This window comes from Lissotriton helveticus, chromosome 11 (genome assembly GCF_964261635.1).
Source record: "Lissotriton helveticus chromosome 11, aLisHel1.1, whole genome shotgun sequence".
In the NCBI taxonomy this organism is placed as follows: Eukaryota; Metazoa; Chordata; class Amphibia; order Caudata; family Salamandridae; genus Lissotriton; species Lissotriton helveticus.
The window spans coordinates 205,988,157-206,009,692 of NC_136072.1; the positions used below are offsets into that span (position 1 = coordinate 205,988,157).

Genomic DNA, 21,536 nt, shown 5'->3' on the forward strand with positions numbered 1-21,536 from the left:
ACAGGTGTGATTTCGGCACATTGATGGAAAACCCCAGCTCGTGCAGGAGGTCTGCCGTCATCTGAAGGTGGTGGACGACTGTCTGGGGCGAGCCCGCCTTCAACAACCAGTCGTCGAGGTAGGGGAAGACTGAAACCCCTGACCGGCGCAGATGAGCTGCGACCACCGCCATCACTTTCGTGAACACCCGTGGGGCGCTGGTAAGGCCGAATGGGAGCACGATAAACTGAAAGTGCTCTTGGCCTACCGTGAACCGCAGGTAACGCCGGTGGGCCGGCAGGACGGGGATGTGAAAATACGCATCCTGCAAGTCCAACGCTACCATCCAGTCTTGCGGGTCTAGAGCAGCCAAGACCTGAGCCAAAGTCAACATCTTGAACTTCTCCTTCCGGAGGAAGCCGTTGACGTTCCGTAGATCCAAGATAGGACGCAGGCCCCCCTTGTCCTTCTTGGGTACCAGAAAGTAGTGGGAATAGCAACCACACCCTACTTCTGGCCCAGGAACGCGCTCGATGGCCCCCTTGGCCAAGAGGGCCGTAACTTCCTCCTGCAGAAGTGTCAAGTGGTCCCCCGACACACGGTGGTTCTGCGGTGGCATGGCTGGAGGAGTGGTCTCGAAGGGGAGGGAGTAGCCCCTTCGGACGAGCTGCAGCACCCACCTGTCCGATGTGATAGTGCGCCAGCGGGAGTGGTGATGGCGAACCCTGCCACCCACTGGCGTCACATGGGCCTGAAAGCTCGGACTAGGAGGACTTGGAGGCTGATGCTGCGGGGGGAGGTGTGGCCTGACCGCGCCGCTGTCCCCGACCGCCTCCACGGCGGAATCCACGGCCGCCACCGCGTTGAGAAGTGTTCTGCGGTGCGTGGCTGGCAGCACGTGTGGGACCGCCCCTTCCTTGGCCACGAAAGGAGCGAAACGAACCCGTTTGCTGGCGCTGGGTCGAGAGACCCAAGGACTTGGCCGTGACCCTGGAGTCCTTGAAGCGCTCAAGCGCGTGGTCCGCCTTGTCGCCAAACAGGCGACTGCCATCGAACGGCATGTCCATCAAAGTATTTTGGACATCCGCTGAAAAGTTGGCGGATCTCAGCCAGGCGTGGCGACGAATCGCCACCGTCGTGGACATCGCTCTGCCCAGCGAGTCGGTCGTATCAAGACCACACCTGATGGAATACCTCGCCGCGTCTCGGCCTTCAATCATAGCCTGGCCGAGCTTGTCCCGTACCTCCTGCGGGCATTGCGGCAGACACTCCGCGACCGTATCCCACAGAGAGTGGGTGTAGCGGCCCAAGAGGCATGCGGTGTTGCAAGACCGCAGTCCCAGACTCAGGGACGAGAAGACCTTCTTGCCATACTGGTCGTACCTCTTTGATTCCCGGTCGGGCGGGGCCGACGGGAACGCGGTCTGGAAAGTCGAGGCCTGGATCACCAGACTCTCAGGGGTAGGATGGGTGGACAGGAACTTGGGGTCATCCGGACACGGACGGTGGCGTCTGGCCACGTTCCTATCAACAGGCGAACTTGAAGCGGGCCTGGACCACGTGCCCAAAAGAACGTCCGTCAAGGCTTCGTTGAACGGCAGCAGAGGCTCCTGTGGGCATGACTGCGGTTTGAAGACCTCGGTGAGGATGTTAGGCCTCACTTTTGCGACGGGGAGCTCAAGGCGCAAGGCCTTGGCAGCCCTCATCAACACCACTGAATAAGCAGCCCCAGCTTCCGAAGCCACAGTAGGAGGCGAGACAAAACCAGGGTTAGGAGATTCGTCCAGACCACTGGCATCACCCAAGTCACCTGTCCAGTCCACGTCATACTGACACTCGCGTGACAGAGGGTCCTCAGACCCCTCCCAACCCTCCCCATAATCTTCCTCCTCACCATAATCGGCGTCAACGAGGTAGACCGTCTCCTCGGGGTCAATGGGCCCCATCGGCGCCGGACTCGGCGTTGGACGAAGCCGGTCCGACTCCGCGTCCGGAGATGGAGAGGGAATGGGGACGGCGTCGCCTGGAGCCGGCGCCGGAGCCCCGACGCCGGAGTCACGGCGCCACACGGAGGCGGCACCACGGGTTGCCCCGATTGAATCGGCGCCGGAGAGGCCGGAGGACCAGCCGGCGTCGACCCTGAAGGGCCCTGCGGCGCCGGGGCCGGAGCCGCCGGCAGCGTCGGGGCCGGAGCACCCGAACCGCTCGGGCCCCCGGACGGAACCACCGGGCCCGCAGGCGCCGTAGGCCCCGCCGGAGGAGACAGCGCCCTCATGGCCATGAGGAACTCCTCTATCTCCTCGCGCGACGCGCCTTGCCCAGGGACCGACGGGTATGGAGCAGGCAGCGTCGGCGACCCACGCGGAGCCGCGGGGGTGGGGCCACCCGAACCCCCGGCCGCGTCGGGGGGAGTCGGGGGTGCGATGACGACGCCCCGACTTCTTGTGCTTCTTACCTGAGGAACCTGAGGAATGGTGACGACTTCCGGAGCGCTCGTGGCGGCTCCGCGACTGCTCCCTCGACCGCTCCCTTGACCTCTGGCCGGACCGGGACCGCTCTCGACGTGGGGCCGACACCCGGAGCTCGAGTAGCTTGCGGGACCGCTCCGGTCTAGCCTTACCCGTTAAGGCCCGGCAGTCGTCGCAGGACTCCACGTCGTGGTCCGCGCCCAGACACCGGAGGCAGAGTCGATGGTGGTCGGTGACCGACATCGTGCGGTCACACCCGTCGCAATTCTTAAAACCGGGCATCCTACCGGCACCTTAAGAGTAGATATTAATCAAAAAACTTTGGTCAAAGACCGGAGTACTGCTCTTCCGATCTGCGCTAACTGGCGCGGAAAAAAGAAGAAGAACTGACGTCAGCGCGCGGAGGCGGCGTCTATATACTCCAGCGACGTCATCACGGCGCACGACGCCGACGACGGACGCGGAGCCGCAGGGGACGCCTGCAGACGACGCCTACCGACGCGCAGGGGTACTGCTACGCAAAAGTTTCCGGATCCAGACTGACGCCTGGGGATATTCTAAGGTAAGGAATCTAATACTAAACTGTTTCTTTCAGATGCATCACTTCAGGGATGGGAAGGCCATATGGGAGACAGAGACTAGGGAACCCTCGTCACCGGCAGATACCCAACTCCAAATCAAGCTGTTGGAGTTGCAAGCATTTCACTTGGTGGTGAAGGTCTTCCGGCCCACCATCACAGGAGGCCTGGTGCAGCTTCTCACAGACAAGACAGTCAATGGCGATGGTCTCATCAGGAAGAGTCACACTTGAACTTGTTTGACAGCGAGCCGAGGAATCACTGGCTGCAGTTTGGTCCGACGAACGGGCGCTGGAACTGCTAGTTGAATTTGACTTCCTCCCAGGTATGCTGCCACAAGATACAGAAGAATCCTTACTCGGTTGTATTGAATACAGTGTGAGAAGCATATGGGAGAGACAGCGATATACCGTCCTGATGAGACCATGGTAATTAACTGGAACGGTCAAAACATTGACTATACAGGGACAATTTCACATAAATTAAGTCTTCCAAGAATCGCCTTTGCTTAACTTGTATTGTACAAAAGTAGTTTACAGCCGTTTGTGGGTACAACATGTGGAGCGGAACTGTTTTATCATCGTATCACTTTCATCTTGAGGACTGCACAGTCATCACTCAACGATTTTATATATAAACTTGCTGCTGAGAATACAATATGAATTTTTGGAAATGAAAAGGTCTCATCTGAATTCTAATCATGATATAAATGGTGAATTCATATCTGGCCAGGGCCTGCATATGTGATACAAACCTGTGAGATAATTAAGTCACAGACCCTTGTACTTGTTCACAGTGCACATAGGAAGTGCTTATATGGGTCTCCGCTTGTCACTTCTGGAGCAGAATGATGTTGACACGGAGCTGCAGGATGTCTCCTACTGCGTTAAGCAAGATTGCTTTAAAGTTTGAGGATCCAGTCTGGCGTGTGGGAAATATTCACAAGGTGAGGAATCTGCAGGTAAAGTAGTATCCACCAGAAAGAGCGTTACCGAAGGCAAGTAAGGATTAGTTACTTACCTGTAATCCCAGTTCTCATCCAGGGGATACTCATCAAATCATCAAAGTCATAATCTATGAATAATCCCGCCTATGTGCGGGATCCCGGAGTCAAGACTACGGTTCCCAGTAGGCACCATCTCGGCCTACAAGGTAAGATTCCCTCGACATCTTTAAAACCCAAAGTGAGTGCTGGGGAGTCTTTGACAAAGTGTGAATGGGTGCAGATTAAAATTAATGTCCTGATGTTCGCTGCTGCACAAATACTTCTCCTTGGTCCCCAGACGCCTAAACCACATATTGCCCAAGTTCTGCAGTGCCGGAGACTCCGATACAGTGATCCGGGCGGTCTCTCCATGTAATCACAGACTGTGGCCAAACAGCAGCGTTTCTCTGCACCTGGATGCGGTGGGCCGGGGCAAATCCAATCCCTTGGCACAAACAAAAAGAGAAACCTCTTGCCCTTGATGCTCCGGCCACTTGTTAGACGGGTCCCCCTTTAGCGTGCCCAGGGCTCAGCACGCAAAATATCGAAGCAAAGATTCCCTCAGCCAGAAGAAACCAGAGGGACACAGCGGGGAGGTCAGGAAGCTTTATTTGTGGCAGCAGAGACGGCATGACGCGTTTCGGCAAAAGTGCCTTAATCATATGCCTAATCACCTCGGTAGTCGGCACCAGTCACTTTTCAAATGTTCCATCTCACTCCCATTGATGGGAGTCCAGCTATGTCGGAAATTGCGTAGGTTCTTCATCGTGGCCTCTCTCTCAAGACTACGGTTCCCAGTAGGCACCATCTCGGCCAACAAGGTAAGATTCCCTCGACATCTTTCAACCCCAAAGTGAGTGCTGGGTAGTCTTTGACAAAGTGTGAATGGGTGTAGATTAAAATGAATGTCCTGATGTTCGCTGCCGCACAAATACTTCTCCTTGGTCCCCAGACGCCTAAACCTCATGTTGCCCAAGTCCTGCAGTGCCGGAGACTCCGATACAGTGATCCGGCCGGTCTCTCCATGTAATCACAGATATATATATATATATATATATATATATATAAACATATATTTGCAGCCTAAAACATTTTCCAACTGCCAAATCTGCCGCAAAAATACATGAATTAGCATACACCCAGTAGTACTCTCCCAATCCCTACGGAAGAAAGAGAGCAGTAAACATTTGCATACAACAATGCTTTATTGCCAAAGGAAAACCTGTAATTGCAGGCATTTGCCAGTAGGCTGCAGTAAAGTATGAAGAAACAAAGAAAGACTGACACCTTGCCTTCAAGGCATTAGAGTAGGGGTACCGTGCCTTTAAGACCTGAAGGCGACCCCCTGCTCCCATGATGCACCACAGGTGGCAGTTGGGTCAGTTCTTTTTGGAGGTGCAAGACACCTGAGTAGATCCGTAGTAACTTTTCATAACATTATGATCATGCTCGTCCGGGGAGGAGGGCGGGAGCTTATGACTTTGAGGAGTATACCCCTGGATGAGAACTAGGATTACAGGTAAGTAACTAATCCTTCTCATCCATGGGATACTCATCAATAGTCATAATCTATGAATAGATTAGCAAGCTCATACCCAAAGTCTTGCGCACAAGCAAATAAGTATACATAGATACATGAATAAACTTTACATTTCACATACAACTTATGCAAATACATTTCTCAATGAGGCCTGTCCCACTCGAGCATCAGCCTGTGTATCTGAATCCAGGCAATAATGGCGGGTAAAGGTATGCACTGACCGCCATGTAGCCGCCTTGCAAATTTCAGAGACTGGAACATTACGAAGGAGAGCCGTAGTAGAAGCTTTCCCTCCAGTAGAGTGTGCATGAGGTCTACCCTGTAAAGTCTTGTTAGCTAATTGATAAGTCAGAGCTATACAGGAGACAATCCAGCGAGAAATGGACCTTTTCGAGGCTGACAGACCCGTATTAGTGCTGCCATAATTAACAAAAAGCCGGTCAGACTTCCTAAGTGGAAGGGTTTTAGCCAAGTAAAAGTTCAGAACCCTCCGGAGATCTAGAGAGTGTAAAGACCTCCCCGGAGGAGTGGTAGGTTGAGGAAAAAAGGTAGGCAGGGTGATAGATTGGTTGATATGAAAGTCTGAGACTACCTTAGGCAGAAAACCTGGGTGCGTACACAGTACCACCCTGTTGGCATGAAACACTGTGTAAGGTTCCTTACAACACAGGGCCTGGATTTCGCTAACCCTACGGGCAGAGGTAATCGCCACTAAAAACGCGGCTTTCCAGGTCAAGTGCTTCAAAGAAGCCTTATGTATAGGCTCAAAAGGAGCACCCATCAGTTTAGTAAGTACGATGTTAAGCTCCCAGGGAGGGGAGGGGGACCTCACTGGTGGAAACACTTTCCTAGGCCCCTCTAAGAAATCCTTAACCATAGCCATAAAGAAGAATGATGTCTGAGAAGGTGATTTCCTATAGGCTGTGATTGCCGCTAAGTGAACCCTGATGGACGGGTACTTGAGGTCTGACTTTGCTAAATACAATAAATAGGGTAGGATCACCTGCTCCTGGCCGTGGATAGGGTCAAGAGAATTGTCAAGACACCATAGGAAAAACCTCTTCCACCTGATAGCATATGACTTCCTAGTGGAGGGTCTCTTGGCTTCTTTGAGAATGTTCATGCAGTCTGCTGGGAGGTCTAGGTGTCCATACTGGATGACCTCCGGAGCCATGCCGTCAAGCGAAGGGACGGAAGGTTGGGGTGAAACACCTTACCCTGGTCCTTGGACAACAAGTCTGGACGGCAAGGAAGTCGCCGGTGCGGGGCTTCCGACAGCTGGAGGAGATCCGGGTACCACCACTGGCGTAGCCACTCAGGCGCTATCAGGATCATCCTGGTGTTGGTCCTGTAGAATTTCTGAATCACCGCCGGGATCAGTGGCAGGGGAGGAAAAGCGTACAGCAATGTCTGCGACCAGCTTATCAAAAGTGCATTCCCCCGTGAGCCCTGTTGGGGGAACCTGAACGCGAAGACGGGTCATTTTGCGTTTGCCACGTCTGCGAACAGGTCTATGTCCGGTTTGCCCCATAGTTGAAATACCTCCTGCGTGACTTCTTCGTTGAGCACCCAATCGTGCGCTTCTACGAAGTCTCTGCTTAGGCAGTCCGCCTGGAAATTTTGGATTCCTGGTAGATGAACTCCCAAGATGGATAGACCGCTTGCCAAGAGCCGGTGCCAGATGAACTGTGCTTCCAGGGATAAGACTATTGACCTGGTGCCTCCCTGCGTGTTCAGATAGATCATACTTGTTGTGTTGTCCGTCTGAACTTGGAGGTAGTTGGTGCGCAGAGAAATATAAAGAGATTTGAGCGCCAGGTGAACGGCTCGCAGCTCTAGGAAGTGGATGTGTTAGCCTTGCTCTACTTCGGACCAGAGGCCTGGACTTGAAGCTGGTCCATATGAGCACTCCAGCCTTGAAGGGAGGCATCCGTGACCACTGACTGAGATGGAGGAGGGCGATGGAAAGGAACTCTCCGGAGAAGATTGGCACATTTCATCCACCATCTGATTGAGTCTCTGGCACCTTGATGAAGCGATACACGGTCCTCCCAGTGACCTGACCTCTGAGACCATAGGTCCTCGAGAGCCTGCTGCAGAGGCCTCATGTGAAGGCGTGCATTGGGCACGATGTAGATGCACGAGGCCATCGATCCCAGGAGAGAGGACACTTGCCTGGCTGTGAGACTGTGACTGTCCAGCGGAAGAAGACACTTCAGGATGATGGATGACAACCTCTCCTCCGAAGGACACACGCTTGCCTGCAGAGTCCAGGGTAGCACACAGGCAATGAATCCATTGGGAAGGATTGAGTACTGACTTTTTGAAGTTGACCTGCAACCCCAATGAGTTCATCAGTTTGAGACAGAATGAAACATGGTTCTGAAGCAGAGCCGGAGTGGAGCTTTTCAACAGCCAATCGTCTAGATAGGGATAAACGAAGATCTTTCTCCTGCGGAGAAAAGCAGCCACCACCGCCATGCACTTGGAGAATGTCCGTGGTGCGGATTTCAGGCCAAATGGAAGCACTCGATACTGGTAGTGATGACGTCCAATCTGAAACCTGAGAAACATTCGGTGCTTTACTGAGACGGGTATGTGAAAGTAAGCGTCCTGCAGGTCGATGGCACACATCTAGTCTCCTTGATGAAGATGCGGGAAGATCTAGTGCAGGGCAAGCATGCAGAATTTTTCTTTTTTGATGGATCTGTTCAGCAGTCGTAGGTCTAGAATGGGCCTGTATTCTTGCACTGCGCCTCATTTTTGTACCAGAAAATAGCGGGAGTAGACTCCTTGATTTTTCTGCATGGAAGGAACCTCCTCTATGGCCTTCTTTTTGAGGAGGACAGAGACTTCATCCTGCAGCAGTTGATTGTGGAATCGGGGAAGGCGCTTTGTTTGAAGGAAGACTTGCGGAGGGGGGGGGACTTGAACCTCAGCAAGTAACTATGCTGCACAATATTCAGCACCCATCTGTCCTTTGTTATGGATCTCCACTCTTCCAGATGTTGAGAAACACTCCCTCCCACCGGAGTGGCGAACAATTGTGGAGTAAGCAACAGCTCAGGGCTTGGGAGGCTCCTTGGAGGTAGACTGCTGTTTATTATTGTTGTCTCTGCCTCTGCCAGGTCGTCTCTGCTGGAACTGGGTTTTCTGCTGTGGCTGAGATGACCATTGAGGGGGTTGAACCCTCTGCTGGAAGACCGCTTGTCCCCCTGACGAAAGCATTTTTTAAATTCTTTACCCTTCTCCAAACCCACAGCTTTAACAGTGTCCATTTCCGATTTAATTTTGGTCATTTCGTGTGTGAACCAAAGAGAGAGGTACCATTAAAAGAGAGGTTCAAGATCATCTTCTGAGCATCCGGCTTGAGGCCTGTTAGGCGGAGCCAAGCCGAACGCCGTGAGCAGATTCCATGGGAGTAGCCATGGGCCGCGAGTTCAGAAGCATCCGCTGCAGCACTGATGACCTGGTTGGCAACGAGCCCTCCCTCCTGCAGGATTTTGACGAAGTCCTGTCGATCTTCCTTAGGCAGCTTTTCTGTGAAGCGAGTGAGGGAGTCCCAGAGGGACCTATCGTACCTTCAGAGGAGGGCACTGGCCACCTTCATATAGGAAGCCGAGGTGTTGCATACCTTTCTGCCAAACGAATCCATGAGTTTGCTGTCCTTTTCTGGGGGTACCGAGGATAAGGTAGAAGCCGAATGGGACTACATGGCAGCCGCCACGATAATTGAGTCAGCTGGTGGAACAGATCTGAGGAACAAGGGGTCCTTTGTGGGAGCCTTGTACTTCTTGGCGATTCTAGATGGAACCGAACCTACCACCGCAGGTGTGAGAAAGGTAGCCATCGCCGGTTCAAGGAAGCCAGGCACCAGAGGTCTGGGCACTGTCCAATGATGAAGGGTATCAAAAATTATAGAGGTGGATACCACAGGAGTATGCAGAGAGATATTAAGTTTCTTTGCTCCCCTGCCCAGCACGTCTGTTAACGTTGCGATGTCATCAATCGGTGAGACTCGAGAGGGAGTAGTAGAAGAGAAGGTCGGAGAATAGTCTCGGACCGTTGATGTCGTGGAAGATAACCAATTTGAAGATCTTGTGCGTCGTCTCTTATGGGGCCTGTCAGGATGACGGCTGTGCTGATCCCTGGATCTAGACCGATGCCTAGACGGAGATCTTGGTCTAGGGTGAGATCATGGCCTGGTAGATGTACTTGGCCGTGCTGGAGAGCGTGATCTGGCAGGAGATCTCGGTCTGTGTGAGGGTCGTGGCCTCCGAGGTGGAGACTTAGATGGCCTGGCCGGAGTACTTGTCCTTGGAGCAGGCGGTGAGAATGTGCGTGAGTAATCAGAGCCCAGACTACTGCGACCGCCCGATACAGCCCCCTGAGAACGGTGAGATGACACACTGCGTGATCTGTCCGCAGATCTGGGGGAAGCCTTCGGAGAGATTTCCACGATGTTCAACCCAGGAGATGACGATCTGTCTCCTGATGACCTGGATCCAGGTGACTCCACAATGACCGTGACCTGTTCCCTCGACGTCGAAAGCTTAGACGCCGAAGACGTCTGTGTGACCAATGGAGTCGAGCGAGGTCTTGATGCTCTCGACGTCGATCACCCACGCTGTGGGGACCTCGACTGCGTTCTTCGGCGTCGAGCCGGTGACCTCAACCTTGACCTTCCTCGGCATCGAGTCGATGGAGAGCCTTCATGACGTCGTGTCGACGACGACCTCCTTCGACGTCGAAGTGTAGTGTAGTGTAGTTCCTATATTCCCAATAGGCATCTGCGCATTGGAATAATATAGACACCAGTATAGACCAGGGACTGAGGTCACCTAGGTCTCTGTTGACTATATTAGACTTACGTTTTTGCCAGCTAGCTCAGAGGTCACTAGAAACTTTCTCGAATGTGCAAGAGGGTCTTACGCCTCCTACTTAGACAAGAAGGGATTTCGTTTCTGACAACCATACAACATGACAACTTTGCATCTCCATGAGTAAGGAGGGAATCTCCAGAGTCGTGAAAAACAATAGAGGGGATGTTTCACTCAGTCATTCGTGCATACTTAGTTTCACCAGAATAGCAGAGAAAGGGAAACAGGCGTTTTCAATAAAAGATGGTATTTATTGAACAGTCTGTTTTCTCGTGCATGAGAAGTGAATTGCTACGATCGCAATACTTGTCATAAAGTAAAGCGCGTACAGTACAAAGAGTAGCATGAAGTAATATTGTAAAAGCATAATATAGTTTCTAAGGCATAAGATGCAACTAAGACGGTTTAAAATATATACAGCAATAAAATACTAACTTCCTCGACTGGTGCTTCTAAGTTACGCCTACCCCTGTGTACCTAACCTAAGCCTAGTACTGGGTTGAAGTAAGTGAGAAGTACCTGAAGTTAAATCGTTTCGCTAAAAGTTTAAAATGAAAACCAAGAATTCTCTCAGAGTCCAATCAGCTCCATACCTTATCTAGAATGCGGGAGGACTTGTATCTCTCTCGGTACTCGATCTCCCGGCTGCCTGCGAGAGCAGAGGGGAAACACCGGAGCTGGATTTCTCGGCTGGAGAAAAGACAGCGTCTTTTCCAGTGCGTCAGACAGGAGGGTCGCCTTCCTTCAGCTTCAGTAGGACATCGGGCGTGAAGTCGGTCGCTCTGCTCCAGGAATACCACCGTGTGTCTTATTGGAAAACCTGGGCATATTTATACCAAACAGGTGCCTGGATTGACGTCAAGAAGTGGACATGCAAACGTCAATGTAGACATGTTAACGTCAATGTAGACATGTTAACGTCAATGTAGACATGTTAACGTATATATTAACGTCAAGGTAGATACATTAACGTCAATATAGACTTATTAACGTCAAGGGTGGACATATTAACGTCACTATAGGCACGAAGTGCGTTTATCACTCCATGGGTCGGGTACAAATCAATACTGAAGCTGTGGGTAAAAATCCCCTGGGGCTACAGTGGGTTGATTTTGTCTCAGAGCCAGCTTTGTACTTTCTAGGGGCCTGGAAGAAGAGGAGCCGCCATTTTAGGAGTACGTCGACTCTTACTTGATATGGGATTGATTCTAATGTCCGCATAGGGGTTTGAATGATTGAATCCGTTATCGGGCATGAATCGGGTAATTTAGATTAGGGACCTAGATAAGAACAGGACAGCGACCCTTCATAATGTCGCCTCGACGTCGACCTCCTCGATGTCGAATGGTGAGATCTTGAAGACCCTCGCGACGGCGGCACGCCAGCCAGCGGCGATCTAGAAGCCATCATAGCTCTCAACGCGGACCCCCTCGGGGCGGCGGAGAGTGTCTCGACGTCGACTGAAGCCTCGACATCGACGGAGACTTGGACATGCCAGCAGCCACAGACTTCGAGCCCGAAGTGTGGCGTCTCGACGCCAACTTACGTGGATGCGGCGGAGACTCTTGACGTCGCGATGGTGATCCAGAAGAGCGTCTGGGCCTCTTCGACTGAGATCTTCATCCTTCCTTCCTCTTTCTGGGGGCAGGAGAGGCGGACCGTCGCTGTTTTTGGCCATGCTTGCTGGAAGAAGACGACCTTGGGACTCCATGGCCACCCACCTGATGACTTTTGTCTTTCTCCAACATGGCATGAAGTCTGATCCGTTCTCTGTCACGAAGAGTCCGCCTAGAGAACTTCTGACAGTGGTAGCACTGGTCTGGGTTGTGTGCAGATGGAAGGCACACAATGCACACAGTGTGGGTCAGCCAGTGCCATCTTCTTGTCACAAGAAGGACACTTCCGGAATAAAGCAGGCATTCTGACAGGAACTTTTCGTGGAATACCACAAAAAACAAAGTAGAAGCCTTAATAAGCCAGAAGATGTCGAATTTTCTGAAGAAATTCACTCAAAATACCTATTTCAGTCAAAAACTGAAGAGCTCAAGCTTCAGGATCCTCACAGAACGAGCCGGAAAAAAGAACTGACCCAACTGCCACCTGTGGTGCATCATGGGAACAGGGGGCCGCCTTCAGGTCTTAAAGGCACGGTACCCCTACTCTAATGCCTTAAAGGCAAGGTGTCAGTCTTTCTTGGTTTCTTTAAACTCTACTGCAGCCTACTGGCAAATGCCTGCAATTACAGGTTTTCCTATGGCAATAAAGCATTGTTGTATGCAAATGTTTACTGCTCTCTTTCTTCCTTAGGGGTTGGGAGAGTACTACTGGGTGTATGCTAATTTGAGTAATTTTGCGGCAGATTTGCCAGTTGGAATATGTTTTAGGCTGCAAATATATGTTTTCACATATATATACATATATTTTTATATGTATTTTCTATATGCTCCGGGATCCCGCACATAGGCGGGGATTATTCATAGATTATGACTATTGATGAGTATCCCCTGGATGAGAACTGGTTTGTTATGTTTTCCTGCTGTTGTATATTATCTAATTCTCGGTGGTGAACTCCGCTCGCAGAGTTTTCCATACTCCTAAAAACTCTGCAACGTGGAGCGTAGCAAGGTTTTTTCCACGCTCGTGCTCTTCAACCTCATGTGCTGGAGCGAAGAAAATCCACCTCCAGATGAGATAATTCCTTGCTCGCGCTCGCCACGGTCTAGTTGGTGAGCAAAATCAACTTCCTGGTGAGATGTCAAAAGCGGGTCGTCGGATTTCTCAATGCGACAGGTCGCGGCAGGTCACAACCACTTGCGTTCAGAAACCTTCCTTCGCACTGACAAAGCTGCCGCTCGAGTAGAAGCAGCTGCACCCTCTTGCCCTGCACATGGTGCCATTCACGATAATTTTTACAGGGCGGGACAAACAACGGGAGATCAAAATCACCACAAAGGCATGACCATTACGCACTCCGCTGCTCGCAGAACTCCGCGTACAGCGCCAGAGGTTTTTTTAAAACTTTGTGGACTTCATTGAGGAACTCCCCCCTAGGCTTAATCTTATCATGAAAATCTAGATTTCAGTCATATGTTAAGAAACAAGGGTGAGTAGAAACCTTTTGGGTGGAGAAAATTTAAGACATTAATATTGTGAATTTTTTGGTTATTAGTTGATTTTTGCAAGCACTAACACTTCTCTGTGACAAGTAAAGACCTTCAGAGTTTGCTAATTTTCAGATACTCAAATTGTGGATTTTGTTGCAATAAAAAAAATTTAAAGGCCTGAAATTTCTTTGGAGGGTGCATGCGGGCAGCCTAATTTATCCTGCAAGAGTTTCTTGATTAATCCTATTGCAACTACAATATGTGCTCTCTCATGTAAAGTAAGGTTCTTAGAAGCTTTTCTGCAACTCAAGATACGCCTTACTTTTCACCTGGAGTGGATGTATTTCTCACGTTTAGTGAGATCTCCTTTCTGAGTATTACGTTTCTGGCTTTCCCCGCCTGTATTAGGCTTTAGTCTAGTGTAAATTCTCTCATATGAAATGACATTGTATTCGTGATTAAACCTTATCTGACATTCAGAACAAACATAAGGATTTTTTCTCCCGTGTGAGTTCGCTCACCACAAGTGAGAAGTAATTTGTAACCAAAACTTTGCTTGCATTTCGAGCACTCATAAGGTTTTTTCCCCCAGAGTGGGATCTCTCATGAAGCATAACACTTTCAGATTCAAGCTTTTTGGCATAAGGATTTTCTCCAGTGTTGAGTTTCTCATGGTGAGATAGCAATTTTCTTTGCAGCTTTTCTGGCATTCAGAGCACTCATAAGGTTTGTCATTAGTATGGAATCGCTTATGGTTAGTGAGGCTGTGCCTATCAAATAGTGTGCATCAAATAGTTAATGGCGTGTTTTCTTATGGCGCTTGTAACCATCTCTACCTCTGAATCTTTTCTGACATTTAGAGCACTGATAATTCTTTTTCTCCAGTGTGGATTCTCACATGTTCAGTGAGATTATATTTTTGGCTGAAACATTTCTGGCATTCGGAGCACTGATAAGGTTTTCCCCCAGTGTGGGTTCTTATATGGTGAGTGAGCTGGATTTTTGTTGTGAAACATTTGTGGCATTCAGAGCACTGATAAGGTATTTCCCCAGTGTGGGTTCTTATATGGTGAGTGAGCTGGATTTTTGTTGTGAAACATTTGTGGCATTCAGAGCACTGATAAGGTTTTTCCCCAGTGTGGGTTCTTATATGGTGAGTGAGCTGGATTTTTGTTGTGAAACATTTGTGGCATTCAGAGCACTGATAAGGTTTTTCCCCAGTGTGGGTTCTTATATGACAAATGAGACTGATTTTTTGGCTGAAACATTTTTTGCATTCAGAGCACTGATAAGGTTTTTCCCCAGTGTGGGATCTTATATGCTGAGTGAGACTGCTATTTTCACTGAAACATTTGTCGCATTCAGTGCACTGATAACTTTTTACCCAACTGTGGATCCTTGTATGTCTAGTGAGCCTGCTTTTGTCACTGAAACATTTCTGGCATTCAGAGCACTGATAAGGTTTTTCCCCAGTGTGGGTTCTTATATGCTGAGTGAGACTGAGTTTGTCTCTGAAACATTTCTGACATTCAGAGCACTGATAAGGTTTTTTTTCCCCAGTGTGGGTTCTTATATGCTGAGTGAGAAGGAGTTTGACTCTGAAACATTTCTGACATTCAGAGCACTGATAAGGTTTTTCCCCAGTGTGGGTTCTTATATGTCGAGAAAGATCTCTTTTGATACTGAAACATTTCTGGCATTCAGAGCACTGAAAAGGTTTTTCCCCAGTGTGGGTTTTTATATGCCGTGTGAGATGTCCTTTTTCATTGAAACATTGTGGACATTCGGAGCACTGATAAGGTTTTTCCCCAGTGTGGATCTTTGTATGTCGTGTGAGATCTCTTTTTTCAACGAAACATTTCTGGCATTCAGAGCACTGATAAGGTTTTTCCCCAGTGTGGATCTTTGTATGTCGTGTGAGATCTCTTTTTACAACGAAACATTTCTGGCATTCAGAGCACTGATAAGGTTTATCCCCAGTGTGGTCTCTTATATGCCGAGTGAGACCGGTTTTGTCACTGAAACATTTCTGGCATTCAGAGCACTGATAAGGTTTTTCCCCAGAGTGGATTCTCATATGTATAGTGAAATAAGATTTGCAGTTGAAACTTTTTTGGCATTCAGTGCACTGGTAAGGTTTTTCCACAGAGTGGGTTAATGCATGTCCAATTAGATTCGGTTTGGAACTAAACCTTTTCTGGCATTCAGAGCACTGATAAGGTTTTTCCATAGAGTGGGTTATTACATGTCGAGAAAGATGTTGTTTGTGACAAAACCTTTTCTGGCATTCAGAGCACTGATAAGGTTTTTCCCCAGAGTGGATTCTCATATGTCTAGTGAAATAAGATTTACGGTTGAAACTTTTTTGGCATTCAGCGCACTGGTAAGGTTTTTCCACAGAGTGGGTTAATGCATGTCCAATTAGATTCGGTTTGTAACGAAACCTTTTCTGGCATTCAGAGCACTGATAAGGTTTTTCCCCAGTGTGGATTCTCATATGCTCAGTGAGATGAGATTTACGGCTGAAACTTTTTAGGCATTCAGAGCACTGAGAGAGGGTTTTCCCAGTGTGCATTCTCTCAAATTCAGTGAGATGAGATTTATGGCTGAATCTTTTTTGGCACGGGTAACTTTTTTCTGCAACTTGGGTTATTTTGCTTTGATTGAGGCGGGTTTGAACACTGAATTTGTTCTCACAGCCCGTCTTTTTATAAAGTGTATTCCTAGAGTTATTATCTCTACGTTTAGTTTTCTCTTGCTTATATGCCACAGTAAGAGTGAACCCGATTTTAGAGTCGGGCTTGTTCAGATAATGTTCAGCACTTATCTCTAAAAGAAATTGTGTGTAATCTTCTTAACACTTGAATTGAGCAAAATATGTCTGGATGCAGCCCTGTAACACCTGTCGAAATGTTTATAGCAGATAATAGTCTTTTGCTATTGGCCTCTCCGGCAGCAACTTATTTTGTGACTGAAGTTTTTCTCAAATCTATTTGTATAGGTTCTTAGCAATGCAGTGATAAGGTGTTAGTCTGATATTTAATAATTAAACTGAGAAGTCCCTTTTTGCACTGACGTAATGGCAGTAACTGCGGACATTAAAACATGCACAGAACTATTGTGGATCATTAGTCGCAGAACATCAGCTCCTTTTACCCTTTCTTTGTTTGGTGTAAGGTTACGGTTTGTAGTTCTGAAGACGAGAATTTATTTACATTAGCTATAGCGCAACGGTGCTCATTTAATCAGTTTTACATATCACTCCTGCACAACAGATAATGTTGAGGCGATTTACATAGAATTACAGAACAGTATACAATAAAAAGGAAACAATCTGAGATGGTCATGAACACCATAAAGTGGTGGATTTTTAGGGTTTTCGCCAGAGTGAGCAGAGTGGGTCGAGGTGTTGTATCCCGAGGCAGACAGTCTCAAACTTGCGTAACTGGTTAAAAACGGTTGTTGAACAAAGGTGATTTTCCAATCTTCTGGTTGTTAGCGTGTCAGCTTCGGAGTCTTCTTTCAGCGTCTTTTCTTTGATGTTATGGTCTGCAGAAGAAACCTTTTGTTATAACTTTCTTTTACGCAGTGTGTGCTTCCTCTCTGGAATTACATGATGCTTTAGATGAACGTTATTCAGTCAGGCTGAGGCAATTTGTCTTTCTGATAATATTTCAGATGAGGATGCAGTGATTGGTCTTTCTGGCATTATTTCCGAAGCTGTGTGCACAGATATGACTTTGCTCTGGGTAAATGAAATGCAAAATTATAGACTTCACTTACAGGTATAGTACTTTCCTCAGCTCCCACTTCCTCGCCACACCTAGGTTTTGGAAATTGATTAAACTTAGAATGCTGGATGTGCTTCAGTTTTTCAAAATAATCCTTATGGCACTATCATTCAGTTGCCTGGTGCTAAATCTTGTTTTCTTCGTCCATAATTTCAATCACCTATAGTAGTAAAATTAAATAGTTAATACATGTAAATTTCCCCAAAAATAATATACAAGCAAAATCAATGCAGAATTGCAGAATTTTGAAAGTGTTGAGCTGTTCTTCAGACAGAGCAGAGTGTAGAATGGTAGCATGAGAGAACTTGGATGTAGGAGTGAGGATTTGTAGATTTTTCAACATTTTATTAAGCTCACAAAGGATACCTGTACCCTAAGGCAGAAATTAAAGACATATGGACTGGAACCAAATAGATATTTAAACAAGCATTTGCAATGCAATAGGTCTCGCAGCAATAAAGTTTGAGTTATTGGCATTGTTTATGACAATGTGTTGCATTAAATTTTTTAGCAAAGTCTGTATTGGTGTGTGAGAAGTTGGCCTGATATATAGTGCTCACTATTCTAGTGATCACTGTGTATCATTCCAAACGACCCTTATTGATGATTGGTTGTGAGTCAACCTTATAGACCAGCTATCCTAGTAGCATGGACAAGAGCAGTCTTTAGGCTAAACTCTAGAGGGCGTGTTAAGCCAGCTGTTTTACCATCACATATACCCCTTGAACACCAAGTGAAAGGACACCACACAAGTTATGAAAATAAAAGGATATTTATTTATAACAAGACTACCCTGAACTCTTTATGAGTCAGGGAGCTAAGCACAATACAAAACTCTTACGAAAATACTTCAAGTTGCACAATTTACACAAATGCCCGAGGGGCACGAAAAACCATATACACTAAAAGTGGAATGCGAAATACTAGCAGGTAAGTAACAAGATCCAGAGGCTTCAGGATCGCTAGGACTACACTACTGAAACTTCAGGTTAGGAGCAGGAGGCCTAGGGAGATCGGGTGCAGAGTGTGCACTCTCACGTGGGATGCGGGAAGAAGACTATGGATGCTAGCGTTTCTAAAGTTACTGTTTCCGGACGAATCAGACTAGTTAGACTGAAAACGAAAAAGGATCTGGACACTTGGATAGTGAACCTGTGCTGGAGCACCGAGATGCTCGAGTTACCTAGCCCAGGGGCTGCGGCTGCATAGGGTTCAAAAGACGTCGGGAATCCTCGTTGTAGTCTATGGAGCCTGAAAGAAGAAGTTGCTGGCAGGCGACCAGTGAAGAAGTTCGGGGTGATCCAAGCCTGGATCGAAGTTGAAGACGACCTGAAAGCAGAGGGGACTTAGTTCTTAATCACTAGCCAGTGATTAGGTGGGCACCAGGATGGCACCGGACGGAGTCACCGCAGTCAGGTGAGTGGGCGACGCTGGACTTGGTAGCCACACGGGCCAGGAGGCGTTGTCGGCGACCAGGCTGGAGGTGCGAGCTGTCCCACGAAGGTGTCGGCTGTCGGTGATGCTGGATCCAAGATTGGAGCAACAAGCCTTGGCAAAGGCAAGCCCACGCGGTGGAGTCAAGATGGCGTCTGGAGTCGACCAGGAGGGTCCAGGGCACTTCCTGCCGGGCAAGAAGCAAGGGCCAGTCTAGGGGATCTAGACCAGCGGTGTAGAACGTCGGGGTGCGTCGTCAGGAGGGCCACTAGCCAACGGGCAAGTGACCGGACAACACAGCAAGCAGCAAAGAGCAGAAGGGCCCCACGCAGATCTCGTGGATGCAAGGGGGCTGGACTTCGGTGCTGGAGCTGCTCAGGGTTGGGGCTTCTCAAACCCCAGGGCACTCACTCGAGGATCCCTCGGCGGTCGTGCTGGTTAAGCGTCGTGCAGGTTCTGATGATAGCCGGTCCCTCAGGTCTCGTCACACCCACGAATCTCAGCTGAGCTGTAGAGGCAGGTAGAGGTCAGAGATGGCAGGGAATCCGGGTCTCGTCGAGCTGGGCAGTCTTGATCCGGAGGATGGACGTGCAGCAAACCGCAAGCGCTTAGATGGTGCCTGCTGGTGCAGGGTGGCTACTCCTTAGCCACAAGGGAGAGTCTTCAGAAATAGTCAAGAGTTCCTTTCGTGGGAAGTAGTTCAAGATTCAGAATGATCCAATTTGGGGAGGGGGCCTGCTCCTACCTTTATACTAAGAAAAGGGGCTGGCACGCGACTAGGTCCTGCCCATGGGTGGGACCAGGAGGGGGGTGGTTACACCCCTCTCCTTTGTCCGGTCTCTCCCCAGCTCAGGGGCTGGTGTGCTCTTTAGGGGGATAGTGAGTGTGTTAGCAGCAGTTCTTTATATCATTAGGCTGAATCCTTGCTCATATAATTGAAGTCAAAAGTCCATTTTGTGTAGAAAAATGCTCTTTATTAATTTAGGTAAAAACATAAACAGCCGACACGTGTTTCGCCCTCTGTGGCGATTCGCGCCAGGGCTTTTTCAAGGCTATTTACATTACAGTTTGTTCTTTTCAGTTGTTCATCATAATTTGTACTGCTTTCCAAACAAAATCAGTTTTTTCAAAGTAAAGATTTGTGAGGGGAAATCCCTGAGTTACGTAGTCGGGAGCCTGCAAGTCGTTCCTTCCGCTTTCGCGTGTGTGTTCTAGTATTGTAGTGTAGTTCCTATTATCTCCATAGGCATCTGCGCATTGGAATAACATCAACAACAAAAGACCCGTAACTGAGTTTACCAAAGGTCCCCTGCTGACAACATTAGACTTAAGAGTTTGCCAGCTAGCTCAGAGGTCACTAGAAACTTTCTCGAATGTAGGATAAGGTATTATAGTGCCTACTTAGACAAGAAGAGATTTAGCTTCTGACAACCATCCAACATGACAACTTTGTATCTCCATGAGTTAGGAGTAAATCTCCAGAGTCGTGAAAAACAATAGAAACGGTTTTACTCATTCAGTCGTGCATACTTAGTTTCACTCGAAAGTGTAGAGAAAGAGACGGGCGTTTTCAATAACAAGGAGTTATTTATTGAACAGTCTGTTTTGTCACACAGGAGAAGTGAATTGCAATGATAGCAACACTTGTCATAAAATATAGTGCATACAGTAAAAAGAGTATTATAAAGTAATACTGCAAAAGCATGTTATCGTTTCTTAGCCATAACACGCATCTAAAACATATCCTAAAATCTATACAATAGAAAGCTAGCTAAAATAGCTAAACTGACTCAACTGATGTAATCTACCTTATGCCTACCCCGTGTTCCTAAACGGAGTTATGAACGGGAAAAGATAAGTAAGAACCTTAGTTAAGTTAAATAATTTCTCTGCCAGATTATTCTAAGACCAAGAATCATTCTCTGTGGCTAATCAGCTCCATACCTTGTAATAGAATGTGAGAGGTCTGGAATCTCTGAACTCGATATCCCGGCAGCCGGCTGTGGCAGGCAGGGAACACCGGAGCTGGATTTTCTCGGCTGGAGAAAAAGGCAGCGTCTTTCTCAGTGCGTCAAGAAGGAGGGTCGGCTCTCGTCAGGTCTCGCATCTGCTGGGCTTGGGACGAGGTCAGTCGATCAGCTCCAGAAAACCACCGCGTGTTTGACTGGACCAACCTGGCTGCTTTTATACTAGCTAGGTGACTGGTTTGACGCACAAGGTTGGACATATGGACGTCACTAGGTGCATGAAGTGCGCAATGCTGTCCAGGGGTGTGGGACAAATCAATACTGGAGGATTAGGATTCTCTCCTGAGGCTACAGTATGTTCGTCATGTCCCAGAGCCGGTTTGTATTCTCTAGGGGCCATGTAGTCAGAGGATAACGTCATGTTATGTCTGTACTGACTCGGACTATATATGGTAGTGATTCTTATGACCATAAGGGAATTAGTGGTTTAAGACCATATTTGGGCATGAATCCCGAAATCGAGATTAGGGACCTAGATAAATACATAACAGTATACGTTTCTTTGCTGCAAAAGTGGTGCTCCCTACATATCTCATTGTTATGTTATGTTATTATTTATTTATAGAGCGCACGTACGCCCGAGGGCTTCTTGGCGCTATCGGTCCAAGTGGGTGTCAAGTACAGGCGTGATGGTCTCATTGGTAAGCTTGTTTAAAGAGCCAGGTCTTCAAGGCCTTTCTGAACGTTAGGAGATCCTTGCTCAGTCTGATGGGCAGGGGCAGGGAATTCCAATAGGAGGCTGCAAGGAAA

At 48.4% G+C, this 21,536-nt stretch overlaps 1 protein-coding gene across 4 annotated transcripts in view; it reads right to left on the bottom strand.

Moving 5' to 3' along the window:
- Positions 1 to 10,698: 10,698 nt before the first annotated feature.
- LOC144792338 (uncharacterized) overlaps positions 10,699 to 21,536 on the bottom strand; it is a 133,157-nt gene continuing 122,319 nt past the window's right edge. For all 4 annotated transcript variants that reach the window (XM_078667297.1, XM_078667298.1, XM_078667300.1 and 1 more), the window contains 2 exons: positions 17,318 to 17,485; positions 10,699 to 17,083 (listed from right to left, as the gene is read on the bottom strand). In XM_078667297.1, the coding sequence (XP_078523423.1) occupies positions 14,391 to 16,109 (1,719 nt within the window). In that variant the 5' untranslated portion in view covers positions 16,110 to 17,083; positions 17,318 to 17,485 and the 3' untranslated portion in view covers positions 10,699 to 14,390. The remainder of the gene's footprint in view (positions 17,084 to 17,317; positions 17,486 to 21,536) is intronic.